The following is a 22,656-nucleotide window of genomic DNA, read 5'->3' as shown; positions in this document are numbered from 1 at the left end:
TATCCACATTATCTTATGAGCTAACTGGATGAGGCGCCCACATGGAATGGGGGAAAGCATGGAAGAGTTGAGTGAGTTTATAAGTTTAGACACATCATATGCTCTTCAGAGCTTTCTTTTTAAAGCATTTTATAATGGATGTGAAAGGGCCACAGGGAAAGGCCACAGGAAAGAGAGCACTGAACTAATGCACCTTATAAAATACTGCAAGGTGAGAGTAGTAGTTTATCACAGCAGTTTTTGTTCTTAAATGCTATTTAAGTTTTCATAGATGAAAGCACTTTCAGAGGCTAGAAATAAGATTGCAGAGAACAGAGGGGAACAGTTGAAGCATCAATGACTATGAATGGTGCATCAAACCATAAACCAACCATTTCACCACAAGAAAACTTCATATTCAACTATTACTCATGGAAATGTTGAAGTGAGAAAATTTTTACAGAACAGTAAAGCTGCATTATAAGCAACTGTCCCAGGAAAGACTTCCAGCAAGAAACACTTTATAGATTATTAATTTCCTATTATTTTCCAGGAATAATAATGGACAGATCTAGCAACCAGCATAGAAGCATCCAGCTCCAGTGAAATCAGGGTAGCAGTGCAGATTTGCACTCACTGAGTATCAGGCTGTTCACAGGAAGACTCAACAGCTGAGGCTGGACAGGACCTCTGAAGAAGTTTAGTCCAGCCTCCTGCTGTTCTGAAACAGATTCAGGATGTAAGAATTCCTTAGAAAAACTCTGTGGCTGCTGTTGAGTCAAGCAAAAGCACCATCTGCAGGTAAGCAGCAAGTGATATACAGGCTTGAAGGACCCATTTTTAAAGGGTGTAAAAAAAAAAGTTATATTTGTTCTATTTATTCTTGAATTATCCATCATGACAGCTCAAACCCCTGGGATTGGGCAAGGATGAAGAGTAATGACCTCAACTGTAGCACTTTGCACCTCGTGTACTCCACCTGGTGCAACCATGGAGTCCCCAGCTCTGCACAGCTCCCAGGCGCTCTCACCGGCCCACCAGCCCGAGCGTTTCACCAAGAAAGCCCAAAAAACCCCAGGGCAACATCCTGGCCTAACAGTGGTCTGAAAGTCAGGGTATAACTCAGAGCAGGTAGCTTGTTTATGAACACAAGCCAGCTGGAATAAAGTTGAGTTGAATTAATCAAGGATTAATTCAATTCTTGCTAAAAATCATGGATAGTTGGCTGGATTACACCCACAATGAGATGCAACTATATAAACTAGAAAAAGAAAGTAGATAAAATGGGGACATTTGGGACATTTAATAGGAGACTGGATGAGTTACAGAAAAACATGCTGTGGAAAGCAATCTTTGCTTGGTCCTTTGGGAGAGACTACATGCACTAATAACAGTTCATCCCCTCGCCTTTATTTTGAAAAGTGTCTGAGTAAAAATGGAATTACCTTACTCAACAGAACTGTTTCCTGTATATGCAGTTTTAACTACCAGCATTAATAATGAGAAAAGGATCCTTATTATTACTTTTTTTACCCCTGCTCACATTGCACCAATACTGTCACTAGTGGCTCAAATGGACTGTCTTCAGATTTGACAACCCTCCACAAAAGACAGATTAATTTTGTTCCCATTGCACTTGCAATGGCAGCTTCTAGGAATAATAAAATCTAGATTCAGGTATAGAGAATCTTTATTATCACTATTGGTTCATGAAGCAACGAGAACACACCTTGTCCTTCAGCTCTCTCTTCAGGTTAATACAGCACAGCTAACAGTTAGAGAATAACATCTATTTACATGGGGTGAATCTGACTAGAAAGTCATTAGGACAATGTCATTTCCACTGTGTGCCTTTTTGAATTTCATGGCTCAGATTTATCTTAAAGAAATCAGAAAATATCATCAGTAAATATGCTGAATATCTGAACTGGAGTAAAAATAGAAAAACAGTCTTAATAGAACATAAATTAGAAGAGATAATAACATATTGCTAATCACTTTAAAGCTGGAATCCCTAATTAAATAAATTAGAGGATTTTCTTAAAACTGATAGTAGCACTCCCAGGTATTATTAGAATGGCATTTCTGTTTTGAAAAGACACCTTTGGAAAATGATATCACATCTCAAGTTCTTTATCTCAAAAGTCCCTGGGAAGAGCATGCAATATATCCATTGTCTTCTACAAGACAGGCATTGTAAACAACTACAAAGTGACACCAACATCCAAAAGAGAGCTCAGAGAATAATATAAGCACATTTCTGAGCCTTACACCAATTATGAGCCAGCAAGGCAGCTTGGACAGTGTAGAAACCACACTCTGAGCCTCTCCTCCTATCCTTTTGTCACATCCTTACTGAACTGAAATCTCATAGGCCCAGTTGAACTGGATTACTTATTTTTTGTTCTCAAAGCATGTTAGCTGGCAAAAGACAACTCTGAGTTGTACTTCTTATGATCAATAAGTCTTGCAAAGCAGAGTAGAAAGTCTGGTTTTAAGCTTTATTAAAAAAACACCAACAAAAAAACAACCAGCCAACCAACCCAAAAAAGTGAACAAAAGGCCTTCCAATAACTTGTTGAACTATGTTCCAGTATCTCTGAGAGGCATTACTGCAACTCATTAAACTTCTTTATAGTCTGATGTGTTACAACACATTACAGAGCAATTGTAAATAAATAACTGCTGATTTGACACTGCTTTCAACTGCAGAGCAATTCTGCTTTCCTCAATGTTACAATTAATGTCAGCAGTTAATGCCTTAAGTGGTGGAATCGGAAACTTAGCTACGATAAACACATGCAGTCAGATTTCAACTTAAGGATATACCCAAACTGCAGTATGGCCTGAGTTCAGCTGTCCCTGTCTCAGGCTGCAATTACAGTTCTGTTGGTCAGAGCAGCAGGGGTACTATTTGTCATCCTAAGGAAGGCTGGAGTGCTGTGAAATTGGGCACTTTGGAAAAATGCAGCTGTAGCAGAACATATGTATAGGCAAGACCATGAAATGAACTGGCTCCACGCCAGCACATAAAGGCAAAAACAAGAGAATGTAAATGAAAAAAAAATCATAGAACGCTGTACTCAGAAGATGCTTCTATTGATATATCCTGACCGGCCTTAAAGGTCAGGATGACAACAATCTGTCTTCTCTGTGGGACTGCTTAATCAATTTGCAGCTCTCTTTTCTCCACCCTGTTAGCAACAGGTTCACATCTTTCAAATAGATCTTCTATTTTTGCTGATTAATTGGTCTCAGGTTCCTGTGTATCTCTCTGTACAGCTATAACAAACATGGGTGTGTATTTACATTCCTGCACAGACTGTAGTGGATAGAATATGAACTGCTCAGCTCTGCTCTGCAGCTCTACTGTCACTAACAGAGATTATTATGTGGCTGAAGACAGTTTTGTGCTCCTCGAGCTGAAGGAAGAACTGAGCTGTACTTTAGCACTGCAGTGAACACTGGAATGGGCAGAGGCTGCAGAAGAATGACAACCATGCAGCCTCAAAAAGCCCTAGTCCTTCCTCTCTTTCCCAAAGCTGAACAGGCCTACATGTCTTCTGTATTTAATGGTGAGAGAAAGAACCAGCATGAGAGTCAGTCTATCTACAAGCATCACAAAGTGAGAATAAAGAACTTTACATATGAAATAACTCTCTACCATAGGCCTTTCATCACAGCTGATGAGACAAAGCCTTCTGTGGGCTGCATCAAGGCTGTGAATCAAAAGTCCATAAGACCATCACATCCATCACCAGCTTTCCTTCAGCAGTAAGTTTCCTTAGTTGAGTGAATTTCCTTTAGCCAAATACAACTTACAACAAATCCTGTCAACCACTGGCTTGAAAAGATACAAGCATCTCTGTCAGGTAGTGGTGCTTGGGTGGAAGCACCTCAACTGAGGCAGGTAAGTTTTTCTCTCAGACTGGTGTAGGATTTTGACCAGGTATTAACACCTTAGAGTTCTCCAAACAAAACACTGTGCAAGTAACAGAGATCGATCAGTTCCATTTAACTGTCTACATCATTTGCCTGCTTTCTTTTCAAATATGGAGCCCTAGGGGGACAGGCATCAGGGGAAATGAAGTCATGAACAAGATCAGACCCAAGCCTCATATTTAAAATATAAATCTCTGAGGGGCAAACTTTTAAAAATATATGAGAGCTCCTTCCCTCCAACCTCTTCTCTCTACAGATATGCTTCATGCATATGTACACCTGCATAATGGAAGTTTTTCTATGCAGATATATGTTAGGAAATTATAAATACAAGTTACACATTTATGGCTTTAACACACTTTCTCCCATCTGAAGAGCAAAACAAATTCAAAGGCAAATATTACCCTGATGCACATTTCATTACAAACAGACTGCAGAAACAATCAGCAATAAGCCATCTCCTGCAAAGAAAAGGGACAACTTCCCTCCCCTAATCTCAGTGCTATTTTTCTTCCCTCTGTCAAATGGCATTTAGCAATGTTGATGTTGTGCCATATATTTTCTTCCACAGGCAACCAGCCAAGGTAAGGTGCATTTGCCCAGAGGTTTAGGTAAGAGGTATTTGTATGATACTGTGAATTCAGAGATATTAAAGGAAAGTACCCCTAGCACAGGAATAAATGCATTTGTCTGAATTTAGATTTCCTTTCCACATTGTGAGTACAAATTTTAACCACAAAGCTTTGCTTTTAAATGGAATACATAAATGACGCCCAAACAGCTGTCCTACTTAACACTACTATGTAAACATCTGTTCACATTCCTGCATGCAAATAAGAACATCAGCTTGCAAGTCTCTTAGACTCAGATTAGTCTTTATCAAGTCCTCACAGAAAACACGGGGGTGGAGGCCAATGACTGTGTGAAGTGAGAGGAAAGGAAATTCTTGAGCTTTTTTAGAGAATTCCTTGAAGAAAAGATGGATGATGGAGAATACAAAAACCTAACTACATGCAAAAAACCAACATTTTTCAGTGTGTTTGCTTTAATGGAAGTTTCCATTCCTATCTCTTTGTGGTGGTTTCCTATTTCATCATATATTTTAACAGCTTGTTTTATAATTGGACTCTGTGTCAAATTTTTATCCCTCTTTATTCAAAACATCCATTAAAAGTTCCAGGGTCCCAGACCTGCTCCTGCTGAGCTAAATGGGATTCTTGACATTGAGGTGAATGGAAACAGGACTGGGAAGGCTGTACGCCTCATTAGATACACGATTCCACAGCACCCTCTAAAATTCTGCTGAACTCTCCCTTTCAAGCAAATAAAGCTGGTAAACTCAGAGGCCATGAAATGTCACTATTACATTTCAGCACTTAAATACATACCTGATGAATTAGCCATCTTCTTGCCAGGCATCTTAGAAAACTGCAGCCCCTGAGGGATTTCCCCTGGCCATTACCACTTATTGCAAAGTCAAAGAGAGAAAGCTAAGGTTATTGTTTTGCCTGTGGAATCAAAATATGCTGAGAGGGCATGTTAATCCCCAGACTTAGAGGTTTATTGCATTTCTAATTCACACCTAAGGTCACCATATGTCAAGTGAGTATGCATTCTGCTACCATGGCTACTGCCATCATTTTAACTCTAATGCTAAATAGTTCTAGATTGGAACAATACTGACTTGGAAACAGCCTAGTTTAGCGCTTATAGCAGAAGACTTGTCTTCTGATTAACAATGGAAAATAAAATGTTCTGGTTCTACCCTTGCATTTGTCAGACTCTCCAAAATCACACAAGTGATTTAATCACTCTGAACCTTCTTTTCCATATCAGAAAATAAAAGAACTAAAAGGCCTGAACAACTAGAATAAACAAAGATAGTACAGCAACAAATGCATCTTCATTGAGAAAGGTTAATAAATGAATCAGTCTTTGATCAAATTTCATTCAGCATTTAAAAATACAGTGTGAAGTTTGAGGTCTGTTACTTGTATCCTGACAGCATCTCACCATGGTGGAGATGCTTCCCTTTGCATAATGCATTAATGTGAATTTGACCACACAATTGTCATTCCTTGTCATTTAAGTAGTCTTACAGTTAAGCAGCCATAATTGTCCTTTGGGTGTTATCTTAAATACATTAAAAAAGAAATTGAATGCTTTCACCACATTATAGCTGGGACACTTTTTCAAAGCTAATTTCTATGTCTGTGAATTATTCATAATACACTTCAAACAGGCTCTTCCGGATAAGGTAATTGACCTTGTCTGCATGAAGCACCTACTACCTTGCCTTGGGATAATTTAATCTACGATGTGGTCCATTATTCAAAGGTAATGTCTTTTCATTAGGTTAGGCAATATATTATCACTCAACTAGTCACCTAATTCTGCATTTAGCGTATTCAAGTTTTCACTTTTTTTGTCATAGGTTACACTCATCATAGCAATATCTCACATTTAAGTAGCATGGTGTAACAGTAAGACAGCATTTTCTTGATAAATGGAAGCAGGACTTTGAGGACTCTAATTTCAAGATTTACTTGTGCATTTTAATCCTTAGCTGGCTTTGTGTTTTCCATGGGTGAAAGCAGCAAAGGGTGTCTATTCACTAGGAGCTAGTGTAAGGTCAAAACACAAGTACAAGTAATGCACCAGGTGGCAGAAGTTATGTAAATTCACATACTGTTCAGTGGAAACACTTATGTGCTGATGAAACATATGCTAAATCACATGTATGACACCTATCTAACACTTGCACAGTTTTATTTTGCTGTGTAGAGAAACCCCTGGTTGGTCTGCCATGTGAGGAAGCAATTAGCAATGGTGGCTGTAGCTCAGGCTGACTCTGAACCATTGCAGCCTCCTATCTACCAGACCATTATTGGGACCCAATTCCCTGCTACATATTCCCTTGAAAGATCTTGCTCAGTGAAGACCAAAGTAACTGATTATTTTTTGCATATGTATGGAGTGAAATCTCTGAGAGAGAAAGCTAAACACTTGAGCACCCAGCTCTCTCCTGTGCTCCAACTACTTTGAACCACTTTAGCAGAATAAAGCAGCTCTGAATCTGTTTTAGTCAGTCACTGACAAAGTCCTCCTGCATGAGTAAACTCTTGAGTGGCACAGTGATCTGGAGGAGCTCCTGCATCAATCCCACTCCTGGCTCCAGCAAGTGGCCAGAGATGGTATTCTAATTTATATTGCACCACTCCAGTAACCAGGCTTAAAGATGCCTCTCCACCCCTCTCTACTTCAGTATTGCAGGGTAAACCTCTGTAAGAACAGAGTGCTAGCTTTTTCAAGCTAGCCAGAGATGGCTAGCGGATGGTATTCTAATTTATATTGCACCACTCCAGTAACCAGGCTTAAAGATGCCTCTCCACCCCTCTCTACTTCAGTATTGCAGGGTAAACCTCTGTAAGAACAGAGTGCTAGCTTTTTCAAACTATCAGTGCTGAAGTGTTTAGGTGCTGATTGTAAATACTGCATGAACGGGCTATGGATGAACTTGTTAGCTCGTCTAAATATCTCAATTTTTAAAATGCTTCTTTGTTTTTTAGTTTGTTTTATACTAAAGTGGAATTTAATGAAAGATGTAAAAATTAAGGAGTTAATCCACCAGCTTACCTGCCTAAATCAGTACAAATATACTGAATCCAATGGATCTGGTCCTGCATATCTTTGAGCTTTGTAATTTTTCAGTTCAATCATTCGTTACTGTAGCTTCTCTCAAGCTGCCCATTAATAGAATGTTATGATTCTGTTAGCTATTCAAAGCTTTTTAATCATGTTATATAAACACAGTTCAGTTTCTGAATTGTTTATCCTGATTAGATATTGTTTGAGCATTCACTTAAAATTATGAAGCACTGCTTTAGAGCAGAAATAAAGGCAAGGGCATCAAAGATTTCAAGGTGTTAGGGTGAACATTTACTCTGAAGGTCATTGGCTGAATTCCTATTTGCATGAACATTCGGGAACAATCTGTTCATGCCTTGGAAAATTTCTGCGAAGACAAAAATCTCAGTATCATTGTCCAGAACGATATTAAAAAAAAAAATCATGAAAATTATCAAAGTGAAACTGAAATTCCTGTAGAACCAGAGTGAAATAGGTGATATTTATAATTTTCCATCAGCTAAAACAAACCAGCCAAGGGAAGTGTTGTTCCAAGCAAGATTACCTGCAACTGGCCTGACTGCTAGATCATATTTCACATCGGTCGAGTGCCTTCCATTGTGTAACCACAGTTGTGCACACTGATGGCTCCTGTCGCTATAATATGGTTATGTTTACCCATTAGTTTCTGCTTTTGTGCCACAACCCAGCAACTGTGATATTACAATTGTTCTAATGGTCTGTTTCACTTTGTTCATTTACCTATTAATTTTGGCAATGGCATATTTCATGGAACATAAATTTCATCCTCTGAAAACATGACAACCTGTAGTGCAATATGGTCAGACAGATTCTGGAGCTTTGTATGGACGTAAAATGAACTGTCCAGGGTGGCATTTTGGAAAGGACATACCTCCCTCTGGAGGCATTGCTTGTATGTAAGGTGATTACTTCAGCACTAACAGGACGTAATTATTCACTCAGTAAAATTCTGCCTCCATTAAGTAGGTACTTCTAATGTTCTGCAGATTGACTAGCGGCCCTAGAATTTCTCACAGAGGTAGTAAACAAAATGCAACACAATCTCTTTTCATGAATCCAGAACATAAGTGTGCACTGGGAAGGAAGTGACCTAGAAAACTGCCACTGCTTTGAACATGGATGCTCTGGGAAACAGGACCCCAAAGAAGGACCTAAAAAAATGCTCATTGCAGGAAAACCTTTCCCAGTTCAATGGCAGGTATTAGAGTTGCAAAACAAATGGATCAAATTGACTTTGCATTGCCAGAGAAAAAGCCAAAGGGACCTGAGATAGAGCCTACTTTAGAAGATAACTTGTCCTAGAATCCCATGCTCTGCTGTTACTTTAACATTTAGTCATACAGATCTCTCTCTGAGAAACAGCCCCTAAACTTCTGCTACACCCCAAAGTGTTAATCTTTGATCAAAGTTCATGTTGTTTCATGTAGATAAAATCTGAGACTTTGAAATCACAGTGACAAATGGGAGGCAAACAAGTGCTAACGTACAGAAAGCCTTTACCTCAAAGGAGAAAAGAGTAACCAACACTGCTTTGTCTTGTACCAGGCCTGACAACATCCATGTGGCCTAAAAAATCAATTACAGCCAAATTCCAGTCTTCTTTTTCCTTGTAAAATGAGGAAAGAAGATTTACACATGTCTACATAAATGTAAAAATGTAAAAACACATACTTACCCAAAAAGAGAGAACTCTATCTGTATGAATACATAACTTTGTGGACTCTACTACCATTTGAATCATGAGATGAATGAAAAGTCAGTATTTAAAACAAACATATAATGAAATTGATGTCACTCTTTTTTCAAAACCATTTTTCAGATCTCTGGTCATTTTTTAAAACAGTCCATCATAGGCTTGGAGTTGTCAGTAAAACAAACCTGCCAGACCTGAACTAGGTTCAGTAACACAGAACTGAGAGAAAGAACAGCCAGGAACTGTTATCTTTTCCTTCCCAACAAAAAATGTTACTATGAACATTTTGATGACATTGAATGAGACAGCCTGAACAAAACTGATTGCAGTCTATACTGCGAGCACTTTTCATGTGCTATTAGTGTTAATATACTGAAATCACTACATGCTGTAAATTACACGTCACTTTAAACTTTTTGGAGAAATGGAAGATTTGGATGTGGAACTAAGCATCCTGGATAAACAAAAAGCACACAAAGACAGGGACTGAATCTAGCACAACATCAATGGTCCAAAGATCTATGAAAGAACAGGGGGTAGTGATGAAGTTCAATTGAGTTTAGGACGAACGTTTGGTTTGAGCTTTTGTTCCTATCCTGGAAGGAGAGAGACATTTCTGTATCTGGCATGGTGAGAAAACATTTACATCTGCATATCATTTTAGACCAAATTAAGATTTCCTTCTAGCACTAGGACCCATGGAATGGGTCTCTATTGATTCTAGCAGGCTTTAGATGTTAATCACAATCTGGTTTTCTAGAGAAATTAGACATATTGAAACATTCCTCGTGAATTTTTGTGCACATCTGTGTCTATTGCTCAAGTAACTCAGCAATCCACTGGCAAATTTCAAGAACATTTGACTGAGAAATATGTTGCTACAGGTTCCATGTACTGCCTAAACAGAAAACAGGCATTACTGCTAGGAGAGATCCTCCTAGTACTTAGCCAAAGTGAAGGTTGCAATGCATTTTCATTCCTCTGTGTATATAAAAAAATCCATACAGAAACTCAACACTAAACCACAAAACCAAAGGGGAAATACCAACATTCATTACTTCACCAGTCACAGTGCAAAATCATAGCTTTCTCTCCTTATCTGGCTGAATACAACAAAAATCCCATTATACCCCACCTGAACATACCATTATCTTCTTTGCAGTTTGGTAAGGCCATATAAATTCACGGGATCACATCTTCCTGCTAAATCACCATTACTGTGGTGACAAAAAAGCAAATGTCTCTCTAAGGAATGACGTGCTCATTCTTCCACTATTAGCACAAGGGCAAGGCACAAGAAGTCCCTACAGAAAGCTCACACTTGGAGTGAAAGACATCAAAGGTGTTCAGTTGAGAGGAAAGACTGGTATGGTTCTCTTTGTGGCTAGCAGAACTTGGCCATTGGTTTTAGAGGGGCCATCTAATGGCCTATTCTAGTTTCAGGTAAAATTGGTGTCAGTTGCAGACTGATGCCTCAATTTTCTTCACTGCTAAACAAGAAAGCTACCTTTAGAGGAGAACTGCATAGATTAATTGGTTAACCTTTCTAAATGCTAATGCTGCAAAAAAGACCAAAACAAAAACAAAACCAAAAAACTTTTCTTCTGGGGCTTCTGAATTCTGCTCTTGAGAGTAAAGGAAGAAGGCTCTTGAGGTTGTTTTTTTGAGTCCTAGACAGATCAAGTGGGAATACACGCCTTGGCTAAACCAGTCTGAGTCTTTCTCTTGTCAAAAGGACTTGGAAAAAAATCAGGTTCAAAAACGATTTCATTTTTGTTCTCAATCTTTTGGGCCAAGTAGATAATGAAAAAGCTTCTCTAAAGAAGGTTTTAAAAGGGTTATTTTCTTTCAGGTCACCACATCTTTCTGACTACTCGTCAAGTCTCTTTCAGATGTGCTCTTCTCCAGATCAGTCCAGATTGGGAGGATGCAAACAATTCTAAATTGCTTTTAGGTGCTTCTTGTGAGTGGAAGAAGTACATAGCTTTTTTTCCCAGTGTCTGGAAACATTTTCTCAAAGTATGCTTTCTTATCCTCTACATTTTGGGGAGTTCTTTTTATAAATTGAAGTAAGAGACACTCAGAAGAGCTACTTTTATGCCCCTTTTAACACCAGATAACTCATGTAAGAGTATTTAGTTTAGTGTTTTGCTTAGGTAAGATTTTTGTTCTCTTTTTGTTTGAACACCAAGTAATGTCAAAATGCCACCTTCACCCGATTCTCGTAGATCCTTTTCTCCTGTCTCTGCGTTCACACTTTCAAACATGAAAATAAATTTTCCACAGGCTACCTTCCAACTGGAACGGGGGTAAAATTTCTGGACTTCAGATTTACAAGCAGTGAATCTGAGCAGTAACGTAATTATTCAGAACAAAAACCTGTCTTTTTTTTACCATAGAGTTGCATTTTCTTTCCTCATAATTACTTCTATGATTAAGTTACACTATTGATCGTTTGGAGTATAGCCCCCTAATACCTTTGTTTTCCTGGACAGGTCAAACCAATTCCAACAAAACCTAAGCACAGGGGTTGGGTTCTATCCCATCTGATTTTCTCCAAGTGCCTTGCTATGCACCTACTTTCTTCCCCAAGTCTAAAGCAGGAGTCAAATGAACCAAAAAGAACATAAAACTAAGAAATTACAGCCACAAATGCTTTTTTAGCCTCAAAAATAATGTAAATACCAATGAAAATTACTATTGCCATTTACTATTGCCACTCATGTGGCATCTTGTTGAAAGAGGTTAGATGAGAACTCTTCCACTGCTGTAATTTACATCTTCTGCTCTGCAAAATCAGAAAACATCACTCTCTGCACTGGCCCAAATTTGACAGACAAATTAGTTTAATGTCAGTAAGACAATCTGAGTCTAATGGAGCCCAAGATGTTTAAAGTAGGACAGCTGAAAGAAGCAGACAAATGGAAGTGTGATGAGAACACGCTCCCTGCTGTGGCTCTAATGAGGGAGAAGGCACACTTTTCTGCTCAGGCAGCAGTCCTGCTTTCTTCCTTGAATGGAGGACAGGTTGCTGTCATAGCTAGTAACCCACTAATATAAAAAAACAAGGATTAGCTGTTTGTTTCTAATCACCATTATTTATTTATTATTAACAATATGCTGAGTCCTGCATTTTTTTTTTTAAAGAGACTATTACTGCTCATGATTAAGGGAATGTTGGCTGAAACAGCTTGAAAGAATTCTGTCCTTCTTCCCTTCTTCAAACTGTGTGTATGAATAGTTTATACAACTGAGTCTCTCAAGCCAGAGGTATCATTAAGGTGTGTTTGGTTCTGGCACACGTGTGCCTCATAAACCTATCCATTTCCAAACTCTTATTTGGACTGCAGAATTCCCTGAACTCAACGTTTCAGCATTACTGAGCTATGAGCACTGACAGGTTTCACAGGTTGAACAAAAGGTATCATTGACTTTACTCCAAACCAGAATTTCTTTGGGATCAAAAGTCCCAAACCAACAGATTGCAGAGGTCAAGTAAACATCTTGCAACATCAGCTCAACACCATCGACTTCCTCTTAGAACCACCAATAATCATGTATGCAATTAATTCCAGAATTCAGGCTCAAAATCTGTTGTCTAGATTTACATTTCATTTACATGTCCTATGTACCTTCATTAATACCCCTGGTCCACCTTCCTGTATACTGGAAAAGATAATTTCCACATCAGTAAAAGACAGTAGATCTATTTGGTTTGGAGTGCAAATATGTTTTCTCTGTAAACTGTAAAAGGTCTCAAATGAAATGAAATTTGATAAAATAAAATAAAAGTATAATTCCAAAATTTCTCCTCAGACTTACAAAAATAAATTCATTCAAGGAAGGGAAAAAACCTGAAACAAACACACAACAAAAAAGCAACAGAAATATCCAGTAACAGCAGCAATATGAGGGATGTATTTGACAGAAGCAAATACGAGTGTAACCACAGAAGCTCTCTCCTCACTACTCCATCAATCCTCACTTGAATAAGTGTTTTTTTAAATTCACCTGACACGTTGTGTCTAAAGCAAATGCAGATATGGTGCTCCAGTGTTCACTGGAGCCATCCCAGGAGACTCCTGCCCTGCTGGTGTCACTGCAGAATTAGAAGCCTGCCCTCTCCTGCAGTGGGTTTCAAGGAGGGAACATGCTTTCCTTCCACTGTGTTAGAAGCCATCCAGTGTATGGTTGAGCAAGGATTTATTCCCATGTTTTTCCCATCATTTAGCCTCTTGGCTGCATTTCAAACTCAGAGAAACACAAGAAGACTGGATGAGAAGTAATAGCAGCAAGTAGCTGCCATTCCCTGCTTGGCAGCTATAGCACACGGTACCTCCCTGCCAGCCAGGGAGGATAGTAGAGGGAAAGGGGAGAAAAGGGTCAGGAATTGGGATAATGATATTTCCACTACTCACAGGTGTGTGCAGGCTCCATGCCAAGTTACCTCTGCAATGCCACAGGTTTTGTATTCTGCTTAGACCCCCTGCATTGTAATCAGCTGCACACAAAAAACAACATAGCATCTTTAAAAATGGCCTCTAAATCTCTCCCTGCAAATAAAGGGGTTGCATTGCATTACTATGGTAAACTCTGTTCCAAAGTCTCCAAATATAGCACAAGTTGTCTAAAATTGTGTTTGTGAGAAGCTGTCACTGCCACTTTCGGGGGAGAGACAAGGTATGGTGATGGAAATACAGATGGAAAGTCAATCATTCTCAAAAAAGGGATCCTATTTACCCAAGAAAAAATGCAGCACACAACCCACACCTGCCACCTATCCACCACTCCTTCAACACAAGCCAGTTTTTGAGGGCAGACTGCCCTGTTCTATGTTATTTCGTGCAATGAAAAATAGTCTCCTGGTAATGCAATAACAATTTAAAGGTATTTTGTACAAGAACAAATAGTCCCCTGGTAGTGCATTAACAATTGAAAGCACTGGAATGATAAACTGGAAATTATATTTAAAAGGCATAAAATACTAGTGAGCAAAACCTCATTGGTAAATGATTGCTTGTTATAGGTCATTTTATATCACCTCCTGATACATCTATGTAAAATACTCCAACAGAATCTAGGCTTCAGACTCCTTTCTTCAAAAAGATTTGCTCTAAAGTGCTGAAATCTTGGTGCAAACCATATCTCAAAAAATCGTGGGCACTTCAGGTGAAAAATCCTAGAATTAGTGAAAGTCCTAGATGAGTAACTAAAAGCACTATAAAAGCTCTGGATGGGCACAAAACTGTGTTCCACTGCATCCTGCAATACAAGAACTCAGTGTACTGAGAAAAACAGTAGTTAAAAGCACATTAAAAAAAATGCAGTTTTGTAAAACAGCAAGTGGGGAATTCATGGAACTTTCTTTCCTAGAAGGCCACAGGGCAGGCAGCCTAATGAAGTTCAAAAAGTGACTAGACAAGTTTATGAACAACAGATCCATACTGGATACTAAAAGGGATTGGCAATAGCATAAATGCTAATGCCCTTATCTGAGCAGCTGTGGGTGATGGGGACACATTGAGGGACTTGCTAAAGACATCAGCTTGTGTGCTCACCTTAAGCTGCATCTTTCCAGCAGCCACTGCTGAAGGCAGGGCCCTGAAGGACATTTCTTAGCACCTTTTGCTCTCACATCACTGGCCTCACCTGGAGCTAAGGAGGGAGCCTGCACAGACAAAGCTCTAGCAACATACAGGGCATAGACAAAGAAAACTTGACCTGTCTCAGCAACAGAATTAAGTCTAAACTAAGAAATTATGATGTGTTCCCTGCTGTGAGGCAGAACTACATCTTTCCCTCCAATAGAGAGTTACAAAATGCAAATGCAGTGATTCACAAGTGAGGGCAACCAGCTGCCTGGCATAAGGGGTCAGACTGGGGGACACACCTGGTGCAGCCTGGCACTGAAATATGGGACTAGCTGGGAACAAAAGAGGAGGAGAGGAGGTGGAAACCTGGGTGCAACTCATATAATGCTGAGACTTGACAGACCATAACTTCAGGGAAGAGCTGTGTAGTTTAGTATGGATGTAGTTTAGGATCAATGCTTGAAATCAAAGCTTAAGGTGACATGGTGTAGGAATTCTACTGGAAAGAGAAAAATAAGGAAGTCAGGAAAACCCCACCACCTACAGACATTTCTATTTCTTTGATTTTTCTGTTGGACTGATCTTTTCTCCCTCCCTGCCTACACAAATGTGCTATGAACTTGACAGACTGTCAGCCAAGTATTGTAAAGCAAGCTATGCTGCCACTGATAGAGCCATCACTGTGCTAAGTCCTTGATAAGGTGGATGTGAGGAAGCTTCCCAAGTGACAAGCATTTGAGTCCACCCACTGCTTCTAGAAAACTGAGCAAATTCAGTCAAGAGCTGGGGGGCTGTTCAGTTAATGTTTTCATACCTTCAAACATCTTGTGTGTTAGCAGCTTAATAAAACATGCATCTGCTCACATGTGGCTATCCTTGCACATGTGCTCTTTCCTTAGGTATTGCCTGAGATGCTCCATGAAGAAAGGAAATCAAAGCCCTGGGGGGCTACATTTCTTTACCATATTCTCAGAATACAGAGAGCACATTTAGAGGCAGCTCAAGCTTCCTGCCCACCCTGCTTGCCTGGCTTGGCCTCTACTTGTAAGGGTAAGGCTGGAATCTTTTTCTAAGAGCGTGGATTACTTTCCTAATTAATGCCCACTATCAGATTTGCTTTGGTTATGTTAGTGTTTCTCCAACAGGCCTGGGAAATTCACAGGAGACTTGTGATTTCTGGTCATACAAGTTTCCTTTGCCATCTCCATAAAAAAGCCAGCTATGCCTTGATGAACAGACATCTATTGCAGCATTTACAAACCTGAAAATCTGTCTGATGGCAGAGATGTACAAAACTACAGTTTAGGGGAATTTAATTTTTGCTTTCAAATACACGCTCGCAGCTAAGCTGTAGTATGACAGGGAGAACCAATAAGGCTGTTCCAGACAGCAGGAGGTGGAGATGAGTAAACTCCTCTGCCAACTGCCAGATTGCATGTCTGACACATTGCAGATGTAAATCCAAGAAACTCAAGGGGGATACCACGCTCAGTCACACCCGCTGAGGATGTGCCTGTGTCTTCAGGGCAGGAGGGATCAGCAAAAGAAGAAAGAGAAATTCCTTGGTATAAACTGGAACAATTTTAAGCAAGGCAGGAGCCTCCCTGGGCTTCTCTCTGAGGCAGTCCAGAATGCCTTGCCTGTCCCATTCGTCCCATGTCAAAGCTGTGAAAGCCAAAATTGCTATGCAACAACATACCTCTTTGCACTGTGATGCAAAAGGAAAGGGAAATGTTATTATTCCTTCTCTGTGAAGCATGATAGTATTTAGATCCTGAAAACAAGGATTTGGTGTGTTGGTGCTACCAGCTGTTATATCCTAACCATGTGTTCCATGCCCTTGTGGGAAGAGAGAAAAAAAAAAACAACAACAACAAAAAACAAAGCCCAGAATGAGTGATAGCTCAGCAATGGATTGGATTTCTTTGGAAATTCTTTGGATTGCATTACCCCTTTGGAAGAGGAACTTTTATAACTTTGTCAAGATTAGATATACCCCTGGGAGATGCCCTTCCATCAGGCATTCACCACTGGGCTCAGTCCAGAGGTAATATTGAGTGGAGGCATTCAGCAAGCTGGATTAGGTTAGGTAACATTTCCTGCTGGCGCACAGATGCAGTATTGTCATTAATGCATGGGCATTGCATACTGAATTCTGCAGTCAGATCTGAAGCGTTGCACATTAACAGCAATTACACATTAAGATACCCTGGCAACACAGAGGGAACACAGTGCTTCAGGCTAGGTCAAACAAAGAAACAAAACCCAAGAGTTTTGATCTTTGCTCTGTTTCTCTGGCCCCAAATCTGGCAAACACAACACAGGTGAGAAGCTTCTGCAGCAGGTCCAGCAAAATACCCTGAGGTCACTCACACTTGTAGCTCATCTCCAAGTTTAGGAGTGGAAATTCCTTAAGTCCTAAAGCTCTTCAAGACACCTATAGTGTTCAGCACTACTTGGTCTCTAAGTTCCTAAGGTCCTCTAAGTTTCTAACCGCATTTCACTACAAAATTAATAACAATTAATAGAGCTTGGGGAAAATAATGCTTTTCTACAAAAATACTTAATACTCAGTTAAGAACAAATTACCCTTATCTTGTCATTTCAGGAACTGAAATGTTATTTTTGAGCATGTTTCACATCTTGCCAAATTTAAAGCCTTAGACTATGGGGAAAGCTCAGGACGAAAAAAGGAAAATTTGAAAGTGTAACTAAAAAGCATACTAAAAGAAGAAAAAATGAGGGAAAAATTATGGCATCTACCACATGCACAGCGCTGGATTGCAATTTTTTTTTTTTTAATTTCTCAGCTGGTGCCGCACTGAAGACTAAAAGAGTTGTGCAATTCTTGTGTGGTCAGCTGTCAGGACCACAGTGGCACTGCATCAGCTGCAAGAGCACAAGCCAGACTGCTGGACGCCATCCCCACATCCTCTCCCTTGAGGAACCAGCCACAGCCTTTGTCCTGGACAAGTAGAGGATGAGCTGCCTGTCAGGAGCCTTCTTAGCCAGTCTGCCCGTTGTTTCATAGCTTTAGGCCTGAAGATGCACAGTTTATACACTGTCAATTTACACAAGATTATCTTTACTTTTTTTTTTTCCCCAAAAGTTTTGGTTCTCAGGAAGTGTCCCCAGGTTTAGAGAGGTCCCACATACAAGAGGCATCTCAAAACCCACTCATAGTGTACATTCCTACATACACGTGACCAAGTGCCTCACAGAAATATGCAAAAATAAATACATGCAGACTTGCTGTAATATTGTGGCATTCATGCTTGAAACAACATTCTGAAAATAGCCTTTGTGGGGTTTTACCTCTTAGCCATATCAAGTGTCTTGTGGGATACAGAAGCCAGCAACACTGAAAGTACTTGTAAGACATCAAATCCACTTTATGAGCAGTTATGCCCACAATTTGTTTTCCCTTTGTGCTCTACCCTGGATGCTGATATTAACATTTCATTCTTTAAAAAAAGATTAGCAATACCAGTAATTCTTGGCTGGTAAATCTGATGATAACAAAAGACATAATTCACAGCTTTTAAAAATAAACTGACTGTAAGGCATCTGATTACTGTATCCATAAAAATTCAGTGCTAGAGTAACTTTGCTGGAACCAGGAGGGTTCTGACACATCTCATTAGGCAATATGTTTTTAAGACAATAGGAACTCCTACTGCAAACTCCCCTTCAGGCTTTCCATGGTCCTTCCTCTAAACTACAAACAAATTTAAGAGCTGCTAATAATCAAATAATCACCAGGACAACGCAGTCATTACAAGTAACAGAGAAGACTTTGAAGTCATTCAGAAGTCTGCCCTTACGGTCATTCATCTCTCCAGATAAGCAAACAAAATCCTGACATTAAGACAGAGTTGACTGGAAGCCAGACATCCTGAGTAGCCACTGGAAATTTGGTGCTGCACAGAAGCACAAACTGATGCTTCCTTTTTTCTGTTACATTAAGACAAGTGAAAAAAATATTCCTTCTATTGCAAAGGGAAAGTTAGTTTTGCCCCAGGAACTGTATTACCAAGCACTTTGAACATCATATTCAGGGCTGCGGGTCTCAGAAGAGGTTTCACCCCTCCCCTACATAACATTATGAGTCTGCAGCAATCTGGATGCTTTTTATCTTTGATATACAGGTAAAAACTGTAAATGAATAAACACCTCCATTTGCCATCAGCTAAATACACTTTTTGTGATTTCTAGGTAGCACTTCCCATCATAGTTTTCAGAGTCTGGGCATGCATGAACTGCACAGTAGAATCCAAAACGCTAAAAGGTTTTTCACTTTATTCCATATTGCTACTATTAATTTGGGGTTTTTTATTAGTTTGGGTTTGGTTTTTTTTTTTTCTCCTTAGCTGCAGTGTGGCCTCTACCGGCTGTACAACCAATAGGAGTTAAGAAGGAAAGATTTGGGCTGGGGGCACTTACTGGGGGTGTTGAGGAGCCGTGACTTCCTGCAGTGGTAGGCGACCTCCTGCTCACAGTTCTCAGCACTGCTGATCACAGCCTCCAGCTGCTCTGCACTGCTGCTGTAGTTGAAGGACATGGTGTAGGGCTTCTCTGGACCAGCTCCTTGCACTCTGGTCAGCCCCGTGCTGTTGTGCTGCACTTCAGTCCAGATCTTATCTTCTGTTAAATGAGAAACGATTGAACAGGAGGTTAACAGCAGAACACTTCCAACATGCAGGGAACAAAAAAACAACTGAAATGTAACATTTTACTGCAGTGGACAGACTATCAGCAGGACCCCAGGCCCCAAAATGGGCACTTTGTGATGAACACCAACAGGTCTGTCTTCATGAAAGGTCAGTGTGGCCTACAAATATGTTTCTGAACCAGCTCAAGCAAACACTGAGAAAGACAGAAACTACAAGCTTCCTGGGAAGCACAGGAGACCTTCAGCTTCTTCTATTACCAGATATCTGTATAAAATTAGATATCTTTCAACTGGTTTAGTCCCTAAGAGAAAACACATAGTAATATGGTTCATTGGGGTAACATTCACTTTTTGCCTGAGAGCACAGCCCATGCTGTTGTAACAACAAATGGAAGCACAGAACTGCAGCTGATGAGCTTGCACAGACTCACCATGAGCAGAAAGCACAATCTCTTGCCAGAAAGTTAAACTGAGAGTATGTTCTTACCACCCAGCTGGAAGTCAGATCACTCATTTCACTCAGTTTTCAGATTTCTCTGCATATAAGTTGAGTGATGCCCTACTTGGATGATGCTACAGAATGCCATATGACTTGGCATCTGTAGTTAACTCTAAATATTGATGCTTTTCCATGCTGGGGAGCCCATTCTCCTTTCCTTCATTGCATTTACTGGCAGAGCAAGGGATTATGTAGGTGACAGAAAGCAGAATGTAGGCTTAAGCACCTGCACCTACAACCCAGCTCACAATCAGCATTGGGGTTGGCATAATGAGAACACCACACTTAGAAGCAATTAACTTCCAGGGAGGCTTTTTCCCAGTTGGTTCTGGTATAGCAATGGGCAAGGCAGAAAGGCCAATTTGCTGAGCTGACACAGAGTTAAAGACGAACTCTTCAATGAGGATTCACAGGACTGAGCCCTGTACATGCCCAACACTATTAGTAAAAGTCACAACCAGCAAATTTCCTCTTTATCAAAGACCCTGCTTGCCTAGGGAGGATACAAGGTACTGACAGGGCAAAAATTTAAGGCAGCAATTTTCAATCATTTGATGAGAGGGAGATTTCAATCTCACCTGCAGAAATATGCAGACAGTTACAGAGGAAGAAGTGAGATCTAGGCAATAGATTTCTATTTTGTTATTTATGCTTCATCAGGGAAACCCTAGATAACAATGAATCATATGTTTTCTAAGCTGTAAAACTGTGCATTTAAGAATTCAGATGGTTTTACCACATTACCTGGCCTGAGTTCTTGAAGAGCCTGATCTTTCCAATACACTGGCATGATGAGCCCAGTAGCTCTGTGGACGCTACAATGCATTGCAGTCAAAATATTTTTCATTGAGCCACATATATGCCCCAGATTACTTCAACAGAATGCTAATAGGTGTATAAAAATTCTAATAGGTGTATAAATGGACTATCTGTGCAAAGACACAGCTGATTTGATGGATTGTCATTATGGAGGCATTCAAATGACAGGCAAGTAACAACCATCTGGAGACTATCTAAAGAGGTCTGTTCCAAGACCTGGCTGCAAGTGACACATTCACTCCCAACCCTCTCATAATTTCTGTGATGTAGACAGAAAGTTTGTTCACAGGTCTGCAATTCTGTGGATCTTACTGACTTCAGGAAGCTGCTTGTGGACCCTTGGAGTTGGAGCTCAAATAAACATTACTGCAATTTGCAATACACGAAAGTCAGATTAAAATGATAAGAAATACTACAAATTTATTGCTTGTAATACTTGTCCCAGTGGTTGTTATCACAGTGAACACTGCAGCACAATACCCTGCACAGTCCTGCACATATATTGCTTTGAACAACAATATACTTCAATGACTTTGTAACAGACATCTTGTACATCTTAAAATAGCGATCCTTATCAGTCAGTCCCTCTGTTTTCTTTTTGCTCTCTCAAGGCAATATTGACAAGAACAGAGTGGATTTTTCAGAAGCAGCCGAGGGTGAGTTAACTTTCCTCTCACAAAAGCTGACAGAACTTCTGCCTTAACAGAAATATCTACTAAAAAGACAAACACTGAGTTGCTGATAATGTGAGACATAAAACCAGGAGATGATGGAATATACTGGCTGCTGAAATTCCAGGTGGGCTGTGAAAAGCACCTCCCCACTGAGAGTTCTGAACATAATTTTAAGAAAATGCAATAAAATCAATGCTCACAATAGTGGCCACAGTGCTGCTCAGGAAGTAGAGCAGCCTAATGCTCTTGTTGTACAGTGGTTAACACTGCTGTACTTTCCAGGCTGTGCATGAAGAAAGGTGCCATGTGGGTACCTGAAAAGTCAGAAGCATCAAGAGCTAGCAATTTAGAAGCAAAGAAGGGATACTAGGAAAAGCTGATTAAAAATAGCATAGCACAAAACTGTCTTCCCAAAAAAAGTGTTGGAAATATAATTAATTGACACATTTGAAATGAGGTTGGACAAGGTATCAGCAAATATACTGTAAGCAGCCAGCACTCATTAACAGGAGTACTGGACAGGAAATGTGACAGGTCTTCCTCTTATCTTCCTCTATGATTTTTCATTAATTTTCAGCAGTCTTGTTATCATTACAGCTGCACATAGCTGTCCTGAGTTCTGAACTTTGACATTCTGGATCTGCTTTTCTCCACAGGATCATTTAGAAATAAGTTGACCTATTTTCCATCCTCTAGTTTACAAAGGGAAAGGAAAAACAAATCAAGTTTCTTTCTGTATTCAAAGTAAATGTGATTTAGCAAGTACATCAGAACGGAGTTTAAAAAGTTACAAAGAAGAGAAGAATTTTGAAGTTACATTTCAGAGATTTCCTAGTCAACACATGCCTAGTCTTTTAGGCTTACTACTTTTACAGATTAGATCTATGCTTAAGTGGTCATTTTAAAGTTTCCCTCTGTGCTTCACCTTTGAAGTAAAGGTGCCCATCAGTTCAGCTTCTCAAAAAAAAATAATCTGTGTTTTTCTCATTGATCTAGTGACAGGATAGTCATAGCCACCAGCAAGCAAACCTGAGATCAGAAGGGCAGCTCAACACAACACAGACAGAGCTGGTGGCAACAAGGTGAGAGGAAGAAAGGGAAGAGAAATCCATTCCACC

General features: G+C 39.8%; 1 protein-coding gene across 1 annotated transcript in view; it reads right to left on the bottom strand.

Moving 5' to 3' along the window:
* Window positions 1–22,656, bottom strand: part of CNTNAP5 (contactin associated protein like 5) — a 273,515-nt gene that overhangs the window by 66,342 nt on the left and 184,517 nt on the right. The window contains exon 13 of the mRNA XM_031057766.1: window positions 19,318–19,518. Within this exon, the coding sequence (XP_030913626.1) occupies window positions 19,318–19,518 (201 nt within the window). The remainder of the gene's footprint in view (window positions 1–19,317; window positions 19,519–22,656) is intronic.

Source organism: Geospiza fortis, unplaced genomic scaffold (assembly GCF_000277835.1).
Source record: "Geospiza fortis unplaced genomic scaffold, GeoFor_1.0 scaffold112, whole genome shotgun sequence".
In the NCBI taxonomy this organism is placed as follows: Eukaryota; Metazoa; Chordata; class Aves; order Passeriformes; family Thraupidae; genus Geospiza; species Geospiza fortis.
Note: the sequence above shows the minus strand (reverse complement) of the source record. Positions and strands in the feature narration are given on the sequence as shown.